The following is a 25,374-nucleotide window of genomic DNA, read 5'->3' on the forward strand; positions in this document are numbered from 1 at the left end:
GGGAGTCCTGCACCTGCACAGAATTCCTTCACAGCAGCTGGAAGCTGAGTCTCACTAAGTTCCCCTGTTAGGGAATGTGCAGTGCTGGATTCAGGATCACCCAAAACTTCCCAGCCTGAGCCCCCTTGGTTTCTATTGCCTTCAGTTCTCACTGCTGGGACTGACAAGGATTGGTGTCTTTGTTCCTGCAATGCAATTACAGGCATTCCCAAGGTACCCAATTTGCTTTTTCCCTCCTTCAGCTGTGCAGTTCATAAATGGAGTGATTTCACCACCAATTTGTCCTAAGACTTAAATGCCTCAGCCATCCCAGCTCTGAAAGGGAAAACAGCTTAATGAGGAAAGTGTTTAACATACAGCTGAGAAACTGTTCCTCTGAACTTCAGCATTGTTTGAGAGCAGGAGAGTGATGCAAAACACCCTCACATCTCCCCTTGCAGGGGAGCTGGGGCTGTGCTGTGTTTGACTCATCTCCACACTCCTTCCCTGCTCTGGTACTGATGGATTTCCACTGTCAATCCTCAATTCTTGGGACACGAGAACAAAACAATCGCTGTCACCCCACAGTGGCCCTTATCCTGTGATGGGAAGCCCTGCCTGGCATTTCTCAGCTCCAGTGGTTCCTTGGTGGCAGGGGCTCCCTTTTTGGGGTGCAGGGAGGGCCTGTTTGGGGTTGCACAGCAGCACTGTCAGTTCTGATTCAGGAATTCCCTTCCAGGGACCAGCACCTCCTGCTCAGGCAGGGCAGGGTGAGGCTATTTATAGCTGCAATGCTTAAGCTGCTGTTCCTGATGACAGCAGACAGACAAGAGCTTTAATGTTCCACGACTGTTCCTCACACAGGAATTAGTAGCAGAGGCTTCACATTAACCTGTCCCCAGTCACTTCCTCCTCCAGGCCTTCATGGACTTACAGGGTGAACTTCAAACCTAAACATGGATCCACCATCCTGGCCAGCTCAGCTCCAGTTTATTCACTTGTCACAGTTCCACTCTCCCCCTTATCAATTTAATTTCTTCCAAGCCACTTAATTTCCTTGTGTCTGCAGCTCCACTACCACTCCAGAAGTGCTCTGTGTGTGTTTAATTAGCAACCTAACACTCTAGACTAGCAGAAAAACATCTTCCTACACTGATACAGCTCCTAGGACGTGGTACAACCCTAACACAGCAAAAACTCCTCAAGCATTTGCCTTCCCTGACGTGTCCTGGCTTTGTCTGGCAGCTCCTTTTATGCGTAGACGAGTGCAGATTTCTTCTGTGAAAACGGAGCAACAAGATTTCTGAAAGAGAAAGGGGGAGAGAAGGCTGTGAGTGCGTTGTTCTGTGAATCCATCTTTTCCACGTGCACACTTGGAGAGCTGGAGAGCAGGAGCACCAAGGGGCACACTGGGACACTGGTGCAGTTTCACTGTGTGTGTGTTTTCCTTGTCTAATGACTGAAGAACAGCCACCAGTGGGAATAAACTTGTTAAGGATCATTTACTGTCCTCTCTAACACCCAGGGCAGTGGAATGCACTTTGGCTGCCTTGGGACTTCAAGGAATGTTAATTATTTTTTTTTGGGGGAAGGGGTGCTAGGGGTTTATTTTATTTCAAAATATTATATTTTTGCTGTTCAGGCTACAAACCCATCCCACACCCCAAACCGTGAAATCTTGGCACTTTAAGGAGTAAATGCACAGCCTCCCCTCACCCCAGCCCCACTGCACAGCTTTCCTTAGAAAACCAAGGTCAGGGTGGAAATGCTGGGGCCTGGCTGGTGCAGGAGGGACACGGGGAGGAAGGACAGGATTAAATGCAGGAGCCAGAGCCCACCTTGGTGGAAGGAGGGACACGGGGCAGGACAGGAGCAGGAGCCAGAGCCCACCTTGGTGGAAGGAGGGACACGGGGCAGGACAGGAGCAGGAGCCAGAGCCCACCTTGGTGGAAGGAGGGACACGGGGTAGGACAGGAGCAGGAGCCAGAGCCCACCTTGGCGTGCGCGGCCGCGCGGCGGCTGCTGCTGGAGAGCTCGGCCAGGGCGGCGAGGATGCCGAGGGCGAGGCCGATGCCCAGCGTGAGGAAGAGCCCCCCCAGCGCCGGCGGCTCCAGGGGCCCCCAGCGGTCCCGGCTCTGGCGCAGGCAGCTGCTCTCCCACCACTTGTTCCGCAGGTAGTCCAGGTCGCCCGACTCGCGCAGCTTGAGCACGGCGATGGACAGGGGCTTGGTCCAGGGGGATGCTGGGCAGAGGGAGAGGAGAGAGAGGAGGATGGCAGAGCTCCCAGTGTTTAGTTAAACACTGTTAAAGGGGTCAGAGGTGTCACTGAACACAGCCCCGCCTGCCAAAGGCTTTTCCTGGCTAACAACGATCCTGCCCTGGCCACAGAGGGGTGGTTACACCGGGGGGATAAGGGCAGAGCAAAGGTGCTTTGGGAAGAACATGAGCAGACTGTCCCCTGCTCATTGCGTTAGGGGATCTGCATCCCTGGGGCCAAGGACGCCAGGAGATGGAATATTTGTGGATTAGGGTTCAAAGTGAGAGCCAGTGTTAATTCCCCGCAGAGCAGTGACCCTGTTTTCAGTCTGGTCACCCTGACAGCAGTGTTGGCTCTGGCCCGTTGCTGTCCCTCCCAGGGAGGAGTGGGGCAGCACAGGGGACAGGGACTCACCCTGGGTGGTGGCGATGCCGAAGCCGCGGGCCCCGATGACCTCGGGGGCCCTGATGAGGTTGCAGTGCCGGGCGGCCGCCAGGTCCTGCGAGATGGACTCGCCGATGAAGGCGTAGTTGGAGTCCATCACGCGCTGCACGGCCTCCTGGTAGGTCTTGACCAGAACGTGCTCCCGCCTCTTCTCCATGTACTCATAGATCATCTGGTGGATGGGGTTCTTGGAGTTCTGCAGCCCAAAAATCCAAGTGTCAAACTCAAAGGTGAGACAACCACCAAAAAAAAAAAAAAAATCTGCCTGTATGTGCAAGGGCTGTAAAACAGTTTGGAGAAGAGCACTTAAAACCATGTGTGAACCCCTGCAAGCACAGATTGTCCCCAACACAGGGACACAAGTGTCACAGATGCAGCCCCTGGAGAATAGAGAGATTTTTAAAGGAGAATTCAGAATAAAAATAAGAGTTCTGTGCCTGATTTCCTGTGAGAAGAGGTGGAGGAAGGGCTGAACAGAACAATAATCGTATTATTTGAAGTATTCCAGGAAATCTGAGGGAGTCAACAGTGACGAGGGTTTTGTAGGGGTTATAAGGCCTGAGCTGTGAGACTCAGCCCCAGCTCAGCAGTCCTACAGCCCCTGTGTGTGGGCACAACGAGATTCTCTGCACCTTGAAGTAGTAGAAAGTCGAGGAGCCCTCCAGTGTCCCAAACTCCAGATTCCTTTGCTTGACCAGGTCCTCGAAGGTCTGGATGGGGAGCTGCTCGCTGCCGGAGCTCAGCAGGGCCGTGAAGTTGGCGATGTAGGCGGCCAGCAGGGCCAGGGTGAAGAGCCACCAGACCACAGCAATGACCCTCACTGAGAGTGCCTGGGGCCGGGGGGTGGCACCTGCACCACAGGGAGCCAATAAATCACCATAAATCACACGGGAGGGGACGCGGGGCCAGAGACGCACCAAGAACTGCAGATCCAGCAGCCTGAGTTACAGAGACTTCCCTTTAATTAAAGGCAAACTGCAGACCCTGCCCTGCAGCTACGCAGAGCCTGGGCCTGGAGGGCCCCACTGTGCTGGTCTGAGCAGCAGCAGCGCTGCAGGGCAGGGCTGGAGCAGCAGCACTGGCACAAAGCTGCACAAACGACGCCTCTGTACAAGTGCTCAGCTGGGCATTGCCCCGAGCAATGGTTGCCCAGAGCAGCAAATATTCCCCAGCCAGAGTCAACCATCAAGCCCAGCAGGTCTGTACTCACACCTTGCCAAACTGGTTTAGTGCTCCAAGTGTTCCTACTGGGACACCTTTTCACTGCAGTGTCACCCAGAAGGAGCTGGGTGCACCATCACCTTAAAAACCCCACTGCTCCCAGAGCTGCTCTGCTGCATCCTCCCAGCTCACCTTGCAGGGCCAGTGCTCCTGCTCCAAACCAGAGGCTGTTCAGGAAAGTGAAGTGGTTCTCTTCATTCTTTGGCTCATTCCATTCACAGGGGCTCAGTCTGTGGGAAAATGACAGGATAAAACCAGACATTCAGAGGGGAAAAAATAAAAATAATCCCCATCAAGAGATCTGGTGTTCCTCACGGGGAATCCCACTCCTAACGCTGGCTTAATCTGACAGGGTTTAAGCTTTCTTAGCCACTGTACTAGAGCTGTACAGGAGGTTCCTCAGAGCAAAAGGCTCCCTGGGACTTTCTAATCTCTTCATAGGTGAGAAAGGCACTGACTTGAACACAGTCTGTGAACACAAATGCATTTGTACCTGGCGACAAGAAAGAGGCAGAAGCACGTGAGCAGGTAAGCAAATAAAAGGGCTGTCCAGGTCTCCTTGCTGAAAGGAGACAGGAAGTGGAAGAAAGACATGTCCTGGGAGGCCGTGTCCTTGCGGAGCAAGATCCCAATCCCAGTCTGCAGGAAGGGCGTGGTGAAGGACACCACCTCTTCCCTGGCTGAAGTGACAGTCAGTGGAGCCACTGCAATGTCAGCTTCCTGCCAAGGAGATAAAAACCAATCAGCCACCCAGCCCAGGGAACATTTCTGCCCCTCAAACATTTCTGTCCCTCAAGCAGGCGCTTCCCTGGCTGATTGAAATGGCATCACTTCTCCAGGTCAACAGCCTTGGGACGTGAGCCCCAAGGAACAGGACAGGTTTCCCATGGGAATCACTGGAATGGAATTCCACCCAGTGGAGTCATTCACAGTGAGGTGCTGGTTGGTATCTGGGGCTTCTGGTTTCCTTCTGCAGCACGAGCTAGGCTGGGTTTACTCACCCAGGAGAAAAGGCTGTTCCTGTCTGACCCAGGCTGAGAGCTGGGCACAGACTGAGCTCAGAGAGGCAAAGAGCTTTAACTGAAGTGTTCCCCACAGATGACAGAACATCAGCCACAGGGAACACACCTGATGGGGTGAAATGTGTATTCAAGCACCTCTTGAAGAGTCTGGGCATTGCCATTCTGAATGAAATGAGTCTCACCCAGGGGTTAAGCTCAGGATAAGTTTTGCCAAGGTGTCTGCACAGTCTCACAGGCTACAGAGAAACAGTGACACAGACGAGTGCAGCCCTGGCAGTGCCTGGCTGTAACAGGGGTTTCCCGCTGTGGCCGCTGACTCCTCGTATTTCCATCCCTGTCGGCCAAACCCAACCCCAAGTCTTGCTGCTCATCCCTTCCACAGGACAACTCCGAGTTCCTCAATCCCTGAGCAGGTGCTAAGGGAGCCCAGGAGCTGCTCCTGCTGTCCAGTCCCTGCAGGGTGGGTCAGGAACACGGACTGGGCCTTACCCTTCTGAGGATCTCTCCGATCATGCCGCTCCAGTTGCCGCCGGCGGCCACGGCGCCGTACTGGCCGTCGCCCACCACCCTGACACGGTACTGGAAGCGCAGCATCCCCGCCAGGGCTGCCAGCAGGTCCATGCAGTACCCCTCCAGCTCTGCTCCCCTCACCATCACGTAGGGATCCTCCTGGGAGGGAGGGACACGCGCCCGGCTCAGCCCAGGGGGGCTAAACCCGGCCTTGGCAAACCCGCCCCGTTATTCATCTCCGCGTTTCCGCACTGGGAAGATGAAACACCCCCAGGGCAGCTGCGTCCTGCAGGTCACAGGCACCACAGGAATAAGTGAAAACCTCTTCTCAAAAGCTTAAAAGCTAAATATTTTAATTTTGGCCCATCAAAGCCTCAGGTGAGGGGCGCAGGCTGGGCAGGGCCTGACATCAGGATCAGAAAATTCACTGCTGCAGCTTCTCCTGAAAGTCCTGCTTGTCTGGAGCACCTGGTGATGCATTTGGGGGATTTTATCATCTGTTTTTGTCCCTGTGTGACCTTTACATTGTTCCTACTTCAGGGCAGAAACAACACACAGGGGTCTGAGCCCCTCAGGTGCAGCTCAGCAGAGAGACCTGGCTGCCTCCCCAGGGCACTGACACAGCCCTGTGCCCCCAGTGACAGCCCCTAAATCCTCCCTGTGCCCACTGCAGACAGCTGGCACCTCCACAGCCCTGAGCCAGCCCCCAAAACCCTGCCAGGAGCAGGGCCATCCCTGCCAAAGCCAGCCCAAAACACCCCCTGCACATCAATAAAATCAATCAAATAAAAGGCAAAGTGCAGCTCCAGCGGTTCCCTGCCACTGTCACGGCCTTACCAGGATGGTTGTGACAGTCAGGGTTGGAAGTCCCTCTCCTGCTCCCCGTGGGTCTGTGCCCTGCAAACCAGAAATTGAGGAACAGTTGGGTTTCCAAGTGCCAGGCATGGCCCCACCAGGCTGGGCCTTACCCTGGGGTGACCTGGGAGGTGCAGGGGGGTTAAACCAGCCCTAAACCTGCAGTGGCTGCTGCTGCTTCCTAACTACTTCATAAATCGCAGCGTTTCACTTCATTGCCTGGTGCAAACGAAAATCGCTGCAAACGCTGCCACACACCTTCAGGTGGTGTGTACAGCCTTCCCAAGAGACCAATTCCTGCTGCAGACAAAAGAATTAGCAGCCAATTAAGGTCTCATTAGAGAGCAATTCCAGGAGACACAGAACAGCTGGAAACCTGAGAGGAGGAGGAGAGGAAAACGTGGATTCACTTCTGTGAGTTAAAGATACATCTTGCAGTTTTACAGTCACCCACTCGAGAGGATTCCTCATCAAAGCCACTTCAGGGCAATTGTAGCTTTTTCTAGTGAAGTGTCAGACTCTGCGAGGTTTGTTGGTCTTAAATGTATCTGCTTATTGTAAAATGACAGGGTGATTTTTCTAGAGAGAGAGAGAGGATGTGCATATGTGTGTGTGAATGTATAAATATATTAAATATATACATATATATATATATATGCAGTACAAAACGTGCAAAAGAAACCTCAGTCCTTCCAGGAGCAGAGTGATCTCGTTTTAATTCTCTCTGTGCACTGGAAGGGTTTGAGGGATGAGCTTTGTCTGGAAGGCTGTGATCACAAGTTCCACAACTCTACCAGCCATGAAGACGAGGGCTACTGGCAGGTTCTTCCCTGGGGCACAACTAAATTTTGAGCTCTGGACAAAAAATTCAGTCAAAAAAAAAAAAAAAAAAAAAAAAACAACACACAAAAACAAAGAAAGGAAAACAGCACAGCAACACAGCCAGCCATGAACAGTGTTCTTAAAATAATAACTCTTCAAAGATGAAAACCTTTGTACACTCTGGCCACTGTTTCTGAATTAAATATGTAAGATCTGCCCCACGACCTCCTTAGTAGCTCTGCACTAATGAGCTCAGACATACCTTACCCACAGCATCATCATTCCTCCCAGCTCCTGGAAAAAGACAACAAAATCAGATTTGTGTGGGGCTTGTGTTTACAGCTCCTCATTTCACAGTGCACTGAAATAGTCAGAACGACCACCCTCAACTCCCAAAGCCCCTTCGTTTCCTCCCCCAGGCACAAAAGGAGGCAGAGACAGCAGAGAGGGGCTGCAGGAGGTTCTAATGTCACTTAATGATGTCACTTAATGTCCCTCGCCCTCTGAGGGACTCCTGCACAGCCAGTCCATCCCTGAGGAGGGGCAGCAGCAGCTCTTCTGCCTCCTCACACAGCCCAGGTCTGCCCCCACTCCTGCCAAGCCCCATCTTCCCCTGAGGAGAAGCCAAAAGTTCCTCTCCACCCACTTCCCAGACACTGTTTCTTCTTACTCTTCCTTTCCCTTGCTGCTGGCAGGTTCTGCATCTGAGATGCAGAATTAAAACCACAATTTTGTCAATATATTGCTTATTAATTGCCCGGGATGATTTTTCTAGAATCTGCTTCGCATTGCTCCTAGGACTCAGAGAATTCACAGCACAAAAGCCAAAAATCCCTCAAGATAAACCAAAAAATGCAGGGTGTTCTCACTCTTTCAAGCAAAAGCTGTGGGTTTTTCTCTAAATATAACAGCATATTCATTCATTATGTATTTATTTTTCCTTCTTTGGTGTTGCATTTTCTGGCCTTGTGCTGAACTCCACATTATTGTAAAACAAAACCTGTTTTTTCCCTCTCCACTACAGTTCTCCATGGGGGCTGGAAATCTCCACAAAGGAGTTCTCTTGTCTCCCTTTAGAAACCCTTTAAAGCCAGCAGCAGCTTTTGGAGGCCCCGTGGGGTTCCTTGGAAGGCAGCAGAGCCTTCTGAGGGCTCCAGCTCCCAGCTCAAAGCCCCTTTGTGAGCCCTCCTGAAAGGCCCAGGGGCGATGGGGCTGCAGCACCAACCCCAGGTCACGGCAGAGACACTGCCCAGCATCAAGGCTTCTGCTGGGAATCCTCCTGGGAATCCTGGGATTCCTCCTGGGAATCCTCCTGGGAATCCTCCTGGGATTCCTCCTGGGAATCCTCCTGGGGGGCTGCAGCAGCACAGGACAAAGGGAAGGGCTCATCCCTCCCTTCCCCGTAGGTTGGTGGTTGCAGGATGAGACTGTGGCTGTAAAAAATCAGCTTTTTCTTTGCTCCTGCTACCCTGAGCTTGCCCAGCCTTCCAAAGGGATGTTCCTGCTGGGTTCCTGGGGAGAAGGCTCCTGGCACTGGTCAGGACTGGCCACCTCACCTCAGTTTTCTCCCCCATCCTCAGCACATCTTGCTGCAGCTCAAGGGACCATAAACTCACAGAAGTGCAGCTTTAACCACAGTAACCACACCTAAGCCCACCCTTTTTCTTGGTTTTTTTCATCTTCCCCCATCTCTGTCATCTGGTTTTCAACTGTAGCAGCAAAGACTCTTGGGGACATCAAAGACACTTGGGGACATCAAAGGCACTTGGTGGCAGCACTCACAAAGTCCCAGCCACAAGGTGAGCCCTGGGGAATCTCTTAAGAACCCACTTGAAAGGCAAATTCTGAGATTAGGACAAAATCCTGCAAGCGCTGGCAGGTAAAAACTGAAGGAATTAATGTTCTGAAGGAGAACAAAACCAGGTTTGGGTGCAGCCAACACTTCTGGATCCTTTTCCTCACCTGCCTGGCTCGATTCCCTCAGGAGCAGCACGGCTGTAACCACACAGATTGTGAAGTGAAGACCTTTATCCATGGGAGCAGAAATTCCTGCTGCTCTACAGGAACCTTCCTGCTGGAGGTGAAAGGCAAGCAGTTAAACCTGGTTCTACAGTTCCTCAGCACTGGGTGAGGTCAGTTTGTCCTGGATTTTCTGCTCCTTTTTCTGTAGAGCCACAATTCCAAACAAGATCTCTCTTTTCAGATTCCCTGAAAAGAGTCCCTGCTGAGCTCAGCCAGAACAAATACTAAAGAAAGGCTCTGGTGAAGTCCCCACTGCAGCAAAAAGGATGTGACAAACCTGAAAAAGGGGATTTACCCACTGGTGGTTCTCTCCCTGTGGGTTCCCCCCCAGGGAAAGGAGAGGAGAGGAGAGGAAGCAGCAGCAATATTTTTAATGGTATTTGTTGTCCAACAAGATACAGGACACCATTACACCAGAAACAATAAAAAATAAATTTTAAACGCCCAAAAAAACTTACCATTTATGAGAGTGTGTAGGCAAAAATTTACTACACGCGGCATTACTTGTGGCTGACTGATGCTCAGAAAACACTGGATTTAGTGATCTTACCTCATCAGCTTTTAGGAAATTTCCCAGTCCTGCATCCTATGAAAACTCTTAGCATTACAGTTCAGTACTTTCCCTCATTCATTTTCCCTAATGAGAGAAATAACTAAAACCTCCACAGAAGGTTCTTTCCAGGTTAAATTTCAATGCTGATTTGGTTGTTGCTGCTGTTAAAAAATTCTGCCAAATGGGAATATATTGATCCTTGTGAAAGGATCCCAGAGGAGAGGGCTGAGATCGGAGCTGTACATCAGCCAATGTGGGAAATGGATTTGTGAGGAATTTTCAAAACCTGACAGAAAGCTCACACAGTCCTGTACATCTGTATGCAACCACTGAGATTAGGTGTGCTCACTTAGGAAGGCCATGGGATAGAGATGACATTGTTGAGAGAGGGACTGAACTAGAAACAAGTTTCAACAAGTTTCAAAATGTGGCCTTGAAAAAGACCAGATATGGTAGAGAATTAGAGCTGTGAAAGATGCATTGCACTGTGACCAGGAAATGGCTTGGCTTCTGATGGAATGGCATTTTTACATCTCTTGTGTCTCATAAGAGCCTGATAATGGAATAAAAACTTTTAAAACGCCTCTCAGCTGCCCCATCTCTGTAAAAGCTGACAAAACCAATAAACACTGACTTTATCCTACAACTACTTTTTAGACAAAGTAGTTGCTCCTCTTGGCTGTTGCCAGAGCAGCACAAAAACTGAGCAGCTGCAACAACCACGGGGAAAAAAAGGAAAAGAAGCAGCAGCCTTCAGGCTGAGCCAGGGAGGAGCTGTGCTTTTCCTGGTAGGTTTAACCTCTAAATTCCTGTTCCTTTTCTCTTACAATTTGGTACATGCAACAAAATCATCTTTGTTTCAAGAGGTCTCCTCTAGAAACCCCCAAACTGCTCAGAGCTGGTATTGCTGGCATCACCTTGAACAGAACGTTGTTAACCACGCTGCTTACGGATTATCTAAAAGCACAAGTAGGGTGCACATCTGGGTTAAAAAGCCAGGAAGGAGCCGGTGGCAGCAGGCTTTGCCCCTTGCCAGAAGCAGAGCACGAATTGAAGGCAGTTTCTCACTTACAGCGACTCCCTTGGGCCGTCTGTCTGTCCGTCCGTCCGTGGGTCCGTGCGGGAGCTGCTCGGGATGCCCGGCACAGAGGAGTGAGGGTCCCGCAGGTTTGGGCATCCCGTGCTGGGATAAATACCCGGGAGAGGAGGAGGAGGAGGAGGAGGAGGAGGAGGAGGAGGAGTGGCCTCTAAACGTGCCAGCTGGACCAGGGGACACCTGGGGCTTTGGGGAAGGAGGAGACCACACCAAAGCCAGGCTGTGGAAGCAGCTCAGTCCAGCAGCTGGATGCTGCATCAACACTCACAAAATTCTCTTCCTGGCCTGTGGTGTTGCTGTAAGATTCCTCCCTTTGGAACTGTCCCCAGCAGCTGTGCCCGTTTTCCTGCCTGTTGATCACACAGACAAAATCAGCTTTGAAAGACACAATTGAATGTTCATTGTCAGTGCTCATGAAGGCCAAGCTGCAGGAACAGAGCCCATAAATCCCATGTCCAGCCATGTCCAATACACTGCTTGTGAGCTGGGGACTTTGGATCTCAGATCTTACAGTTTAATGAACTGAAATGCCCATCCAGGAGTCTCAGGAAGAGCAGAAGAATGAATACCAAAACTGTGACCTTCTGCTGAATTAAATTCCAAATAATTCTCAAATGCTGGAATAAATTCCACTTATAGGAATAAATAAATACATGATGAATGGTCAGTCTTATGTAGTGTCACAAAACAAGCTGTAAAAGTGGTTGCTACTAATTTGGAAGCAAGAGGGCAAATTTCAGATGTACCCTAATGACTTAAATCCAGACACTGTTAGTTAAAATTCTGAACGAAGGAAAATGTTTTAAAGTGCTCCATGATGCTGCCTCCTGTGAGATGCAATAATTCATTGTATTAATGCTTAATCAATTAAAGATGAAAATAATCTGATTGTGAGACTTAGTCTTTGAGAAGACACAAATAGGCCTTTTAGACATTAACTTTCCAAAGCTGTCAAGTTGCATGTACTTGACATTAAAGCTGCAAAAGCATTAAAGCTACAAAAGCAGCGACTCCCTGCAGCTTTTCAGCCCGAAATTAAAGTATTACATGAATGATTTTTCATCCAGAGAATGTTAATGAAATTTGCTTTGTGCTGGGACACAATGAGAGGCTCCTCTTGGCAGATGACACGTTCTGCTGCAGCTTCACCTCCTTTCCTTCAGAGCCTGCAGTGACGCTGTGGGGTCACCTCGGTGCACACCCCAAACCTCTGCTGCACAAAGCTGTGCTGGCACCTGCAGGATCTGAGTCCTGCAGACAAGCTGTGCAGATCTGAGCCAGCCTGGAAAACCGAGGGAATATTTTCAGACAAAACGTGCCGAAGAGCATTTGAAAAGATTTGATCAGAAAATTTAACCCCTCCAGTTCCGTCGCCGTGTTATGGTGATAACACTGTCAGCTTCACATTTTGATATCTCAGAGTCTAAATTTTGTTACTGTTTTGGTATCTCAGAGTTTAAATTCTTGTGGCCAAGTGATGCTAAAATTAGAACCAAGAGCCCCTTTCCAGCTCCACAAGTGACAATCCTTCCAGGAGGAGTGTCAAGGAAGTAAAATGCACTTTCACTGTGCACTTTGCTGGGACAGGAATAGAAGTGATTTTTCAATCAAGTGACAGGTGAAGAGCAAAATTGTGCTGCAGCATTTTCAGCCAGACTTTAAACCCCCTCAGTGATGAAACAGGGCCATCTGTGTTACTTGTACAGCTGCTCCAGGGTGGATCAGCTCCTTCTGTCTGTTTGGCTACTAATCCCACCAGTTCCCCCAGAATTTTCACCCTCTCAGCCAGGGCTCTGCCCCAGCCCCTGTGCTGTGTCTCACACCACAGAACGTCAGTCTCTGCCAATCCTTGCACAAGTTCTGGAGGACCTGAGGAAATCTGAGCTGGGTCTGCACTGGCTACTCCTCTGAAAAAGAGTAAAATTAAATGTTATCCACAAAGGAAGCTGAAAAACAAAGCACATAGAATGAACCATGTTTGTGTATCACAAACCCCAGTGTTGTGTTACAGCTAAAGAGTCACCAGCTGGAAGGTTAAATATGTTTATTTTAGTAGTGTAAGGTGGTTTTACAAACAAATTCTTAAATTTTGCAATATACACAAAAGAATCATTACAAAGGCAAAATATCCTCTCAATAATAGGGACTCTATGCAGCCTGAAATAAAATTAAACCTCTGTTTCTCTTTAAAATGCATCTCAGTAAACATTCTTCTCCATCACTGATAAAATGTACATCTCTAATAAATGACATCATAATTGGGGACTGGGGAGGGACACATGACAACATCCCTAAAAATAAAAAGTAAAAAAAAAAAGGGGGGGGGAAATTATTACTCTGTTTAGGTTGTTATTTAATTCTAAATATGTCCATCTAAAAAAATTAAATATCTCTTTTTTTAAACATATCATTGAAAATTTTGCATGGCAGTGCAATACAGAAATAGTAAAATTCATCCAAAAAGTGCTATGTACAGCAGCATTGTTAAAATACCATAAGAAGGGACAGTGCTGTTTCAAGAAAAGACTAACATGCTTCGTAGCCATTTCTGAAGTAAAGTCAGAAGATATTTCCTGTCTATTTTTAGGCATTCCCTTCTCTCTCCTGTCTCAATTCCCTCAGACAATGCCTTGAGACAAGGAGCAGTCACAGTTCAGGTTCAGGGTGTGCATGTGTACATACATGTGCAGACATATCTTTGCATACACACAGGTGTATATATATAGATATTTATATATATATAGATATATAAACAGGCTGGGTTTATAAAAGCATTGCTTTGGAACAAGAGAGCTCTTCTTCAAAGAGAAAATATGGATTTTCACGGAAATAAGCAGGTCCACAATGGAAGATGGACTGTGTCTACTACATTATTAATTCACACCCTCAGAGGCCTCAAACTCTTCCAGAAAATAAAATGTGATTTAAGTCCAGCCTCCTTACATGGATCCATGATTTGTAAGAGCAAAATTCACCTTAGCTGTCGTTAGCATCACATTTAGCTATTAAACATCAAGGTTACTATTGTCAGAAGAATTATTGAAATTAGTAAAGACCAAGAGCAAACAGCAAACGCAAGAAGTGGTCACACACAAAGGAGGCCAAATCGGAGGCTGGGCAAAGCGCAATTAAAAATGAATTCCTCATCTTTGGAGTCGTGGTATCGAGCACCCTTGGGCTCAAGGGAAGGCCAGGAAGCACCGAGCCGTGGCAGGATGTCTGGGGCCTCTCAGGTCGCCGTGTTCTGCTGTGACAGGAGTGCAAGCAGTGCCCAGCGCTGCCAGGGTCACAGTTTGAGCATGAAGAACACCTCGGTGTCCGCCGCGCACTCGGGCTGGGCTTTGGGCGAGGACGGCAGGGCCGTGTGGGCAGCGGGGTCGGTGCAGCCGGCCCTGCCCACGCTGCAGGCGCCCTCGGGGTTGCCCCTCTCCTCGATGGGGCTGCCCCCGAGCTGTGCCCGGCCCTGCAGGCGCTGCCTCTCCTGGGCCTGCCGCGCTCTGTTGGCGATGTAGCGCACGCGGCTCTGGCTGCGCGACGACGAGCGGCGCAGCAGCCCCACGCTCTCGCCCTCCTCCTCCGACTCGCTGGGCTCAAGGCTGATGGGGGAAGTGATATCGTTTTCCTGCTGGAAGGCTGTCAGCTTCTTCAGCTGCTCAGTCAGTTCGTCCCGGGATTTGGCCGAGGGCCGCAGGCCTGAGGAGCGGCGCTGCTCCCGCATGGAGCGGGTGACGAAGCTCCTGCTGATGCTGCGGTATTTGCTCTCAAAAGTGCACACGATGTCGTCAGAGGTAAGGTCCCCGAGGCTTTTGGACTTTGTCTGGTTATTCCCAACCGTGTCATGCGCTTTGGATTTGTGAGAGGACTGCCTGAGACTCTCCATGTAGAGCCTGCTCCAGGTGTGCCTTCTAGGAATGGACGAGAAGGCGTCCTGAGGGCTCCTGGCCAGGGGCCGGGGGCACAGCTCATCAGCCGGCAGCTGGCCAGACCTCAGGTTGGGGTTGGACTTGCTCTTGCTGACCATTGGCATCTCGGTGCTGCAGGTGGTGGCGGAGCGTGGGCGCATGCCCTTCCTGATGGCCAGGGGCTCCAGGCTGTCCTGGCGGATGCCCAGGTCCGGGAGGCTTTTGCGAGCCAGGCTGGGGAGGGAGAGGTCGATGACGGTGTCGTTGGAGGACATGCTGGACGAGGAGGACAAGCTGTCACGGTGGCTGCTGCAGTCCAGCTTGCTCCAGATCCGGTCATTGACAGTGGCATCAAAGTACACCTCAGCTGCTGGAGACTGGCTGCTCGGAATTTTTATTAAGGCTGAGGAGTCTGACATCTTCAGTCCTTCACTCTTTGCCCTTCTTGCCAACGTGTAAGAGCTCGTCTGAGAAACAGAGACAGGGAGAGCCTGTGCAGCCTGGGCTTTCTGGGGAGAATCTGCCTGCGGGCTGTTAATGACACTGCTTTGCTGGGGTGGAACAGCTGCTGCACCCGGGTTTTGCCCTTTGGATTCAGAGGTGCTTTTCGTGTCTGCTAATACCCGACCTGGTTGATTGTTTTGCTTCAGGCCGTTTCCTACAGGTTGGCCAGCACCATGATCTGCTGCCTCTACCAGCCTGGCTTTTTGGGGATGTGCTGCTGATCCACCCTGATCTTCAGCCTCACTGCACTGTGTCCAGCCATTTCCTTCTGTGGGACATCCTGCCACGCTTGTCCTCTCATCCTCTGCGGCTACTAAACTTGTGTCAGCTGCTCTTGGGACATCCTGCCCTTGGTCTTCTGCAGCCACATTTGCTCCTTGTTCTCTGGAGGGTTGGGGCTCTTGAGGCTGGTTGGGTGTTCTGCTTCCCTCTGATGGAGCTTCGGTGGAATGGTCAGACCCAGATCCTTCCTCAGAATCACTGTAAGGGCTAACGGGCAGGGGGAAGAGAAGGCTGCAGTGATGGTTCTCATTGGCAAGGACAGGCTCTTCTGTGATCGTTTCTAGGCTGCATAAAGAAGTGACTGACCTCTGCATTGAGAAGTGGCAGACATCTTCTTGGGAGGCATGAAAAGAAAAAGAAAGAAACAAGAAAAACAGAGATACGGGGTTAGTTATCTGTGACAAATTACAGCTTAGCTAAGATTCATTCCTTATGTGTTACCATTTTGTTCTCAAGGTACAAGTTGCCCATGTTAATCATGATTTTAAAAATAACTTGTGATTTCAAATGCCTGGCCAAAGGCAGCAAAACATTTTGCACATTCAGTTTTAGCTGCACAAAGCCCTGTTGCTTCAAGAAATCTCAGTCCATGCACAGCGGCACAATGTGACCGTTCTGGTTTTCTTATCAAACAACAACAGTACCCAGCAATTTTTGCCCTTTGTGTCCCCTTTTGTAAACCAGCTTTTCTTCCTCCACCATCCAGCACCACTTGATTTGCAGTTTTCCTTCCTTCCAGCCCTCAAACAGGTCAGGGTATCAGAGCACAACCAGAGCATGTACAATAATCAAACACCAGTTTGACCAGCAGATGTGATCCCAATGACCAACCACTCAGAAGAGAAACAGCACAGGACTTGTGGAGCAGATTACAAATGATCTGCAGACAGTGGAATGTTGGCAATGGGACTTTTAGAAACAAAACAAAAGCTTTAAACAGACTTTGTTCTTCCTAAAAAAAACTTGGTAATTTCTGTTTCAAAAAAACTCTGCGGACAGATGGGTCATGAACAGCAGGCTGTGAGTCCAACCCTGGAGAATCACTACAGCCACCAATTACCTGGAGAAAATTCTCCATTCTCTGCAATGTTTATCACCTGCACCCCGGGAGCCAAAGCAATCATGCCAAAAAGATTATTTCCCATATCTCCAAAGCACAGTGCAGACATGCATTCCAGAACTAACAAAGCACCACCGAGCCAGACCACGACCTCGAGGATACAGGAGCAGGTAATTATAGGGCAGCAAACAGGCAAAAATCAGGACTACAGGCAACAAGGTGCTCCAATCAGGGGCACTCAGCAGACATTACCTTTGACTTGCTTGTCCTTTCAGTTCTTAACTAGAGAGAGAGAGAGTGTGCATGTAGAATAAGAGGACAGAACAGAGGAAAAATCCAGTTAATGTAGGGAAGGCAGGTGCAGATAACAGGATAAATTGGTGCTGAGGGAGGGAAAGGAGACATACAGGAATATTCACACATGGCTGTAGGATCCTAAGAATTTCTGACCAACCAGAGCACTCAATGGAATCCACACATGGACAGATGTTAGGTTAATTTTTTTTATCATAGAAGGATGAAAATATTTGTTAGTGTTGCAGGAGGAGCACACTCCACTGGACGGGGGAATGGAATCACAAAGTCATGGAATCACAGAGTGGTTTGTGATGGAAAGGACCCTAAAAATCATCAAGTTTCAAGTACCCTGACACAGGCAAGGACACCTTCCAGGTTGCTCAGAGGAATCTGGACTCCTCTGCTCCAAAGCCCTCTCCTAATGGAGAACATCACTCCCAGAACCTGCCCAGGCAATACCAGGCATTTGCAGCCCAGTGCCAAACTCAGGGGTGGGAGCAGCTCTTCCCTGGCCTGTCCTGCATTAGCTGGGAGTGCTGGAAGGGAATCAGGCACCTGTGCCCATAACCCAAATCCAACATTCCAGACTCTCAGTGCCTGGAGGAGTGTCAGGAGGGGCCCAGAGCTGATCAGGCTTATGAACTCTCCTTCTGCTCATCCACCAGCACAGACTGGGGCATGCTGGGAAGGGAAATCACTGGAAAATGTAACGCTGGGCCAGCAATAGTAATAATAAAAACTATGAAATTATTATTATTAAGTATATATTATATATATTCATAAAATATTATTAAATATATTTATATTATATATCATTAAATTATTATGAAATATATGTATATGATAGAAATAATAATAATTATTAAATGTATTGATATTCATATATAATAAAGGGCCAACTATCATTCCCTGCCTATATATTAATATTATATATAATTAAAATATTATTAAATATATTTAGATGATGATGATTATTATTATTATTATTATTTAATATATAATAAAGGGCCAGCTATAGTTTCCTGCCTTTTCCCAGGGGCACTTCCCCCAGCAGAATGCCAATTCCCAAGTGCAGCCATGGAGCTGGTTTCCCTGGTTTCCTGGCCCAAGGCATGGCCTTGCAGGAGGATGGCAAAGGGAGCTGTTTGTGCAAACAGAGGGGCTGTCACTGGACCAGCAGCAGCCAGTCCAAGGCACCATTTCACCATTTTAAGGGTTTGCTGATTCCATGCTTGGGAAGTCAGATGGATTTAATCAAATTTCAAGCATATCACAATATTTGTTTAGTGACTTGGGGGGCTGGCAGGGAAGCTGGCACTGATAATGGGAAATGGTTTCATATGTCACAGTACTCAGAGTTTGTGAAAAGCCCAATGCCCAATTTAGGCATAGAAAGAGTTCTGCTGCTTTGGATTAACTGCAAGTCACGGGAACCAGCAAATTTCTCCTCTCCCATTGTCCTGGTATTTTCCTAAAAGCCTGAAGCAGATATTGGGAAAATATGTTAAAAAAAAAAGAAGTATAAAAAAAGTAGAAGGTAAATTGCAGACACCCAACCAGATGAAATTAGTCAAATAAATAAAATGTCTCAAAGTTCTGTCTGAGGCTTTCAAAGAAGCCCACTATAGTGGGCAGTCAGAACCTGTTATTTAAAAAGGGATTACATCCTAGGAAAAGCACCAAAATCACGTCACTGTTCCTGAAAATGTAATCATCAGTGTCCAAATTTCTTGGACAATTAACAAGGAGGGTGAGGGATTTGAAGAGGAGCTTTTGCAGTCACAGCCAAAAGCTGTACTTCCTACTTCCTCCTTACAATTCTGTGAAGCACAAAATTCTTATCAAAATCTCTTTCCTTCTGTCCCATTCCTGCCAAATCAGGAGGAAAAAATGCCATTTTTCTTACTAAAGGATGTCCTTTGATTGCCTCTGCTTTGATTTCCCACCTCTACAAGCCCCCAGTTCATGGTACAGGCGCAGCCACACAGTCCCAGTGAGCACACTCCTGTCTGAAACAACCACAAAATGCTGCAGCTTTAGGAACTTTCCTCTAAGTGGGCACGTTTTGGGTTGCAGTGGGGAATGGCAGGAGTGCCCCAGCCTGGCTGGTGTCAGGGAGCAGCAGATCACACACTCTGCCCTCAGGCCACGAACATCACAGCACAGTAGAAATGTTTGCACAGGCATTTAGGACCAGAATGGGCCGCTGTGTTTATAAAATACATCTCCTGAAGAGAGCACAGAAATCCATCCAGTAATTCCTGGACTGACAGCAGTGATTTTGCAAGATCTTTGAGGAGGGCACAGGTTTATTGTTATCAGAGAGCACATTAGACATCATTCCTGATGTGGTTATCCCTCAGTGGATCACCAAGGCTGATAATGGAAAAATTGTTTGTTGATGTGGGTTTTCCATATTCAATCTCACTTAATGCTCTGGTTTGGATCTTAAAATTTACTTAGTATCATACCACATTCACTAAGAAAATCAAGGAAACAAAAAACCCTGAACAAACAACCCCAACATTTATGGACTACTGACAGTGTCACTACTGCAGATGGTTAACTAGGCATGGCAAGGACTAAGCTAAACCAGACACGCCTACAAAAAAGAAAATAAAAATATTTATGCAGATTTTTTTCTTCTGTCATTGCCAAAATTGAAAAAAAAAAAAAAGAAAAGACCTCTTGACAGCCAAACAACATAGAGGAGCTTCTAAGGATGCTATGCAGAAGCTGAGACAATGATGTGATCTACAGTGGAGAAGGGTGAAGAAAATCTGGTCTTACCAGTAAAGAATATAGGGGATTTACTTCGAATTTCCTCCAATTTTTGAACGAACAAGGCGTTCATTTCCCTCTGTAGGGTGCCCACTTGCCTTCGAGAAGGTTCAGACCAATGCTTGGGGAATTCTGGGCTTCCAAGGCTTTCTAGACTGCTGGAGTTGGAGGATATAGAGCCATTGCTGGCTGCAACCAAGTTGACAGTGCTTCCATACTTGCCACCTGACTGGCACTGCCAGCGCTGCCGGGAATGAGCCTTTATTCCGTGACACTTAGAGTCAGCACTCGTCTTCCCTGGGGTCACAGAACACTGAGTGCTCCTCGCCACATCACCTGCAGTTCCTGGGCTGCTGCAAGGCTGCAAATCTGAGAGTGGCCTGGGCTGCCCTCTGACCACCCAGCTCCGGAGCTCTACCCTCTCCTCTGCACTGCTGCCCTGCCCAGGCTGCAGGGGCTCTCTAGCAGTGGGCCTGCCAGGGTGGTCACTCCACGGCCCCTCTGGGTCAGGGCTCTCTTTGGAGCCAATCATGCATTTCATGCAGTTGGTGGCCACTCCGATCCTGCCCGAGCTGTTGATGGCACAGCGGGCGAAGACGCTTTGCTTCTCGCCCTGGGGCTCCTGCAGCCTCACCCTGTGTGCCCTGGGCAAGGGCTCGCTGAAGGGAGCCCCGGGGTGGGCACAGCTCTGCCCTGGCCCTTTGGGAGAGCCCTGGGCCTTACCTTTCAAGCCCTTGCCAGGTGCCTCCCCAGCGGCACCGTCTCGGGGAGCTTGGGAGGGGGAAGCACTTTCTGGCTCTTGCACAAAGCGAGGCTGGGAGGCAGCTTCCACTTCCCGCCCTTCTCCAGCCCCTGCAGAGCTGCTGTCCTTTGTGTCAAAAGCAATTTCAGGAAAGCCCTTCTTGTTCTTCTTCTGGCTCTTGGTGGGTGCACTGGCCGTCCGTCTCAGGATGTGGCTGCTAAAGGAATGTTTGCGATGGAGCTGCCCAGCAGCATGACTGTCCAGAGAGGCCTGCTTTGGATTTCTGAGAAACAGCCCTTTTAGACCTAGAGCTTGTTTGGCCTGCAAAAGAAACGAGAAAAGAATAAAAATATAAAAAAAGTCCCTTATAAAAAATGCAAGGCTCTTCCTCTGGGCACAGGAACTCATGAACAAATGATCATTCACATACAGTCTCCTGCTATATTCCTACCATCAGCATGAGAACTAACCCAGAAATAGGACAAGCATTAAAAATGAAAAAAAAATCACTAACAGCAGCCTTGCAAAATAACACATCTTTTTTTTTTTCTCAGCTATATTTTTAGATAACATTTTTCCAGCCACACTTATCTCTGTATTTGTCATCATTTTCTTTCTAGCATGTAACTACTTACAATATCTACATAAACATTAGAGCTATTGAAAAGACAAAAAAAAAAAAAGGTAAATACTTCTGTCTACAATGATTTTATTCTGAAAGCTGAAAAGTTTCTCAGTTTCACCCAAAGCAGATGTATTTAATGTTCTTGCTGTAAATGCATTTTCTAGGAACTGCTGGGAAATAAACACTGACCATAAAATAGAATATTTTTTCAGTATAAAGGAGATCTACACTTGAATTGAATCGAGCCCTGTCATGAATAGCAGTTAACTCTACACACACAAAAGATCATTGAGTATTTCCATTTCTACCTGTGTGATTACATTTTGGTAATTTTTCCTACCATACAACACTTATCCCAAGACACTCGTGTATGTGTTCAGCACTGAGGAAACACACTATAAACAAGGGAAGTTAGTCAGCGTCATGTTACAGTTCTCCACAGTCTTCAGTAGTTATTTAAGCATTAAACACATAAATGCACCATCATAAATCTCCCACCACCATACAACTGATTTACATTTCAATGAAACAGAGTTCCAGCATTCCTGCAAACATTCCAGGTGTACTTGCCAACTTTTCAAGCTCAGGCTGATGCCTGAGACAGCGTTGGTTTGCTCTGTGCACAGAGATCACTTCAAGCACAAAAGGGCATTTCTCTTTTTATCTACTTCTCCCCCTTTGCCCTCTTTATTTCCCAGTTGGATCAGACTTTTGAGCAGCTGTAGCATCAAGAATGAATAAACCCAGGGTACATCATGACTGAAGTGCATTTTAAGAAGCCCACGACAGAGCCTGACCAGCAGCCACGCTTGCTGGCACTCACTGCCAGTTCCAGTTTTGCCCTGTGATGTCATGTGAGGTCACATTTCTGCAGTGCCAAACAATGGCACAGAAGTGTCTCATTTAAATTACAACGGTCTTTCACCCCCAAATAAATATTTGAGTGCCTGCTCGTGCGTTTCCAATCCTGCTGTGCAGGGCTTAATGCAGATGTTGGCTGCCCTGTGCACTGAGCCTGGGCTCAGAGCTGCTTTTACCCCCAGTGCCCTGCCCAAGCTGCCATGTGGGGCCAAGGTTTATTTGGCTGACACAAGGGCCAATAAAAGCGTTCATAATATTATTTTTTAATATAATATTTAGTCAATTATAATTGACTGAAGTTTAGTTATCAAGTGCCAGTTTCCGGTGTGAGTAGGACATTATCAAAAATTACCTTTAGGATGAGATAAAGATGGTGGGGTTTGTTTTTTCCCAAGCAAGGAAAATATTAAATATTGGAAAATCTTCTGTGAGAGCCAGACTATTGAACAGTCTGCTTGGATAACTGGGAGATAAGTTGGCAAGTACATTAATTTATTGCTGTAAAAATCAGACAATATAAATATTTGCAAAACCCAGAAAAAATTGTCATACAAACAACACAGACAAATAATATCCACCAAAAAGAAAAGGGAAGCACTGATGGAATGGGTGACACGCAGTGCAGGGCCCAAGGTGTCATTCTGGCTTGTTTGCTGCAGCTTTGTTAAGCTGGACACTGTTGCTTGAATCAATGGAGTGATTCAAGAACACAGAGGCAGATTTGATTAACTTGGGGAGGGAAAAAAAAGGTTTTAAAAGAAGGAAAAAAATAAAAGAGAGCAGTTTTGAGGGAGATCCAGGACACTGTGCTTTCAGCTTCCAGCCCAGCTTTTACAGGGCTGTTTCACTCTGGAAAGCAGACTTGAAAAACAGCACAAGAGGCTTTCCCACAATTTAGCAAATGATTCACTGTCAATGTTCTTTTCCATGTGAAAGAAGGGGTTTGAATTATAGCCCTCAAGAGAAAAGGCAGGAGAGGGAGAAGCTCAGAGAAGGGGGAGAGTGGCAGGACTTTTATCCTGGATCTGCTTCACACGGGGAGGGCTCTGTGGCTGTCAATGACCCCACAGGGGTGACCCAGTCAAATGTCACAATTCATGTTCCATGAGTTGGAGAGCTCGAAAATGCTAACAAGGAAAGGTTGATGCTAATGAAGCTACCAGCTCAAGGCATGCAGGTGTGTGGTGGTGTCTGCACCTCCCTGGGACAGGAGGGGTACCTTCAAGGCGTCTAAAAACGCTCTGCTTCTAAAAGGAGACTGTTTTGACATAGAGAAGCCCACTGAAATCACAAACAGACAGAGTAAAGGCAGAGTAACAGTGAGGGAGGAGCTCAGAGATAGGCACATCTAGAAAAACCACAAGAAATCCTGCAGTACATCAGCAGACCACAGAAGAGACAGAAACAAAGAAAAGCCTTTCCAGGAAACAATCTGGAAGAGATTTCACACACAAGCTAAGGTGAAAAAAAAAAATCTAAGACTGTTTAGTAATACCAAGCTACTGAGCAGGTGGAATATCTCCATTTATAAAATGTCCCAAAATGTAAATGTTTGCATTAGAATCTCTGGATTAATAAAGAATGGGTAAAATCAGGCCGATAACTGGGGTGATTTTACTGCCCATAATTAAGAGAGGAGAAAAGAAAAAAATCTAATTTGAACAGCAGTCTGTTAACCAAAAATCAAAGCAAAAAGTGATTCAGAGAGACCAAACCAGAAAGGGATGTGCAATATTTGTTCCACATTTTCAGTAGTTTTTATTAAAAATTATAAATTAAAAAAAAAAACCACAACAACAAAACAAAACCACAACACATACAGACTTTCCTTCCAAATCCTTATATTCTGTCAGTGCACAGAATCATTTCCTAACACCAGCAAACCCAGAGGGACTGCAGTGACAAATAGAACCAATAAGGGAACACCAAGAAAAATCTATGTCCCAAAAAGACTGCCAAAGTTTAAATGGACAGGTTGCCCTTTTGCAAACTATCACTAGCCAGTCACTCATGAAGAAATTAGTAAGAGCAAATAATTATGAAAGGCTAGGAAATTAAGGCTAAACAGAGAGAGAATTTGCCAAAGGAGGCTTGAATTGAAAATACTTCAGCCATTCCCAGAGGATGAACATTGGCCTTTCCATTAAACACTGCTGGCAAGGGCAGCGACTGGAGTTAAGCAATTAAGTGACGATTAAAGTCTAAAAAAGCTGTTTTCCTCTTCAGGATAGCTCGAATTTCCCTCTGGAGGAGGAGCTGGGCATTCCCAGCCCGCTGGATGCCCCCTCCTGCTGTCGCGATGCTGAAATTGCATCTCACTGCTGCGGGACAAACTGGGATCCTGCTGGGTGCTTTGTCCCTGATTTCACTGCCATTAGCAGCACTGAACACTGCTGATGTTTTACTTGCACCTGAGTAGGTTTTTGCAACTCCGATTTTGAAATTAAAGAAGAAAAATGAGAAAACAAAGGAGGCAGAGAAGTTTTCTCTCCTCCTGCTGTCGCGATGCTGAAATTGCATCTCACTGCTGCGGAACAAACTGGGATCCTGCTGGGTGCTTTGTCCCTGATTTCACTGGCATTGACAGCACAGATCACTGCACTGAGAGGACAGGAGCTGTCTCCTTTTTATCTGGCCTAGAACAAGTCTGAAATTAGGGCTTTACTTTCGTGGAAATCGAGATGTGGCACACAGAGTTATTTCCTGCATGTGAAACAATCACACCCTTAAATAACACATAAGGAGTGTAAATATGTCCAGCTATTACTAGCATCACCTTTCCTCTGCATTTTAAGAGTTATTATGGCAAAAACTCCAAAGCAAATAAGCTTGTAGAATTTCATTAAATTTAAAATGCTAAAACATCAGGCAGAGCCTTTAAAGCATCAGCTTTGCAGGGAACAAGTGCTCAGGGTTAAGGTGTGTAACCTTTGGTTCACTCACAATCACATTATTTATATAAATGTGTCTGCTGCAAGGAAATAACCTTCCCCTATGGCTTCCTCAAAAAGGCACTGCAAGAATCTCTTTTATAACTTTCCCTAGGATTTGCCTTTATCTCCATGGATATTCAGAAAGATCTCAGGCTACCATGACAAGCACAGAGATCAATTTTACTCTTAAGTGAACAAAAATGTCAGCCTGGACCTCCACCCACTGAGCTTTCCTGGTGTGATACAAGATCCTGGCAGCTCCTGTGGGGGTGTTGCACACCACAGAGACACTCACCTTACCACAGATGTCATTGATAGCCACATGCACAAAGATGGAAGCCTCTTCTATGCCTTCCAGGTACACGTGTCTGTAACCTGAAACAGAGGGAGCAGAGCTGGCACGGGGCTGGGACAGGTCACAGGAGACTGGAGACTCTCCTTTTGTGAGCAGCAGAAGAGATCAAGCAGGTTTCTCCCAGCTCCTCCTCACAGTGAGGATCCAGGCTTGAGCATCACCTTGCCACACTCAGGTGTACCTGAGCCACACCACCTGCAAACTTCACCCCCATTTTTTGTCATGATTTCATAAAAGAGCCCTGTCTTGTT

General features: G+C 47.8%; 2 protein-coding genes across 3 annotated transcripts in view; both read right to left on the bottom strand.

Moving 5' to 3' along the window:
• Window positions 1-478: 478 nt before the first annotated feature.
• On the bottom strand, window positions 479-10,860 carry LOC128818479 (probable glutamate receptor). Of its 2 annotated transcripts, none has more exons than XM_053997876.1 (11): window positions 10,758-10,860; window positions 9,073-9,184; window positions 7,373-7,404; window positions 6,271-6,330; window positions 5,413-5,592; window positions 4,395-4,621; window positions 4,034-4,131; window positions 3,313-3,530; window positions 2,651-2,876; window positions 1,974-2,221; window positions 479-1,282 (listed from the first exon to the last, which is right to left on the bottom strand). In XM_053997876.1, the coding sequence occupies exons 2-11, from the start codon at window positions 9,143-9,145 to the stop codon at window positions 1,181-1,183; spliced, it is 1,464 nt and encodes a 487-aa protein (XP_053853851.1). In that variant the 5' UTR covers window positions 9,146-9,184; window positions 10,758-10,860; the 3' UTR covers window positions 479-1,180. The 2 variants fall into 2 exon arrangements, with proteins under 2 accessions (XP_053853851.1, XP_053853850.1); XM_053997875.1 differs by having other exon boundaries at window positions 9,073-9,181; window positions 10,758-10,837.
• Window positions 10,861-12,808: 1,948 nt separating this feature from the next.
• PLCH2 (phospholipase C eta 2) overlaps window positions 12,809-25,374 on the bottom strand; it is a 30,365-nt gene continuing 17,799 nt past the window's right edge. The window contains exons 19-21 of the mRNA XM_053997255.1: window positions 25,064-25,143; window positions 20,331-20,670; window positions 12,809-15,800 (exon numbers count right to left, since the gene is read on the bottom strand). Coding sequence (XP_053853230.1) covers window positions 14,068-15,800; window positions 20,331-20,670; window positions 25,064-25,143 — 2,153 coding nt within the window. The 3' untranslated portion in view covers window positions 12,809-14,067. The remainder of the gene's footprint in view (window positions 15,801-20,330; window positions 20,671-25,063; window positions 25,144-25,374) is intronic.

Source organism: Vidua macroura, chromosome 23 (assembly GCF_024509145.1).
Source record: "Vidua macroura isolate BioBank_ID:100142 chromosome 23, ASM2450914v1, whole genome shotgun sequence".
NCBI classification, from domain to species: domain Eukaryota; kingdom Metazoa; phylum Chordata; class Aves; order Passeriformes; family Viduidae; genus Vidua; species Vidua macroura.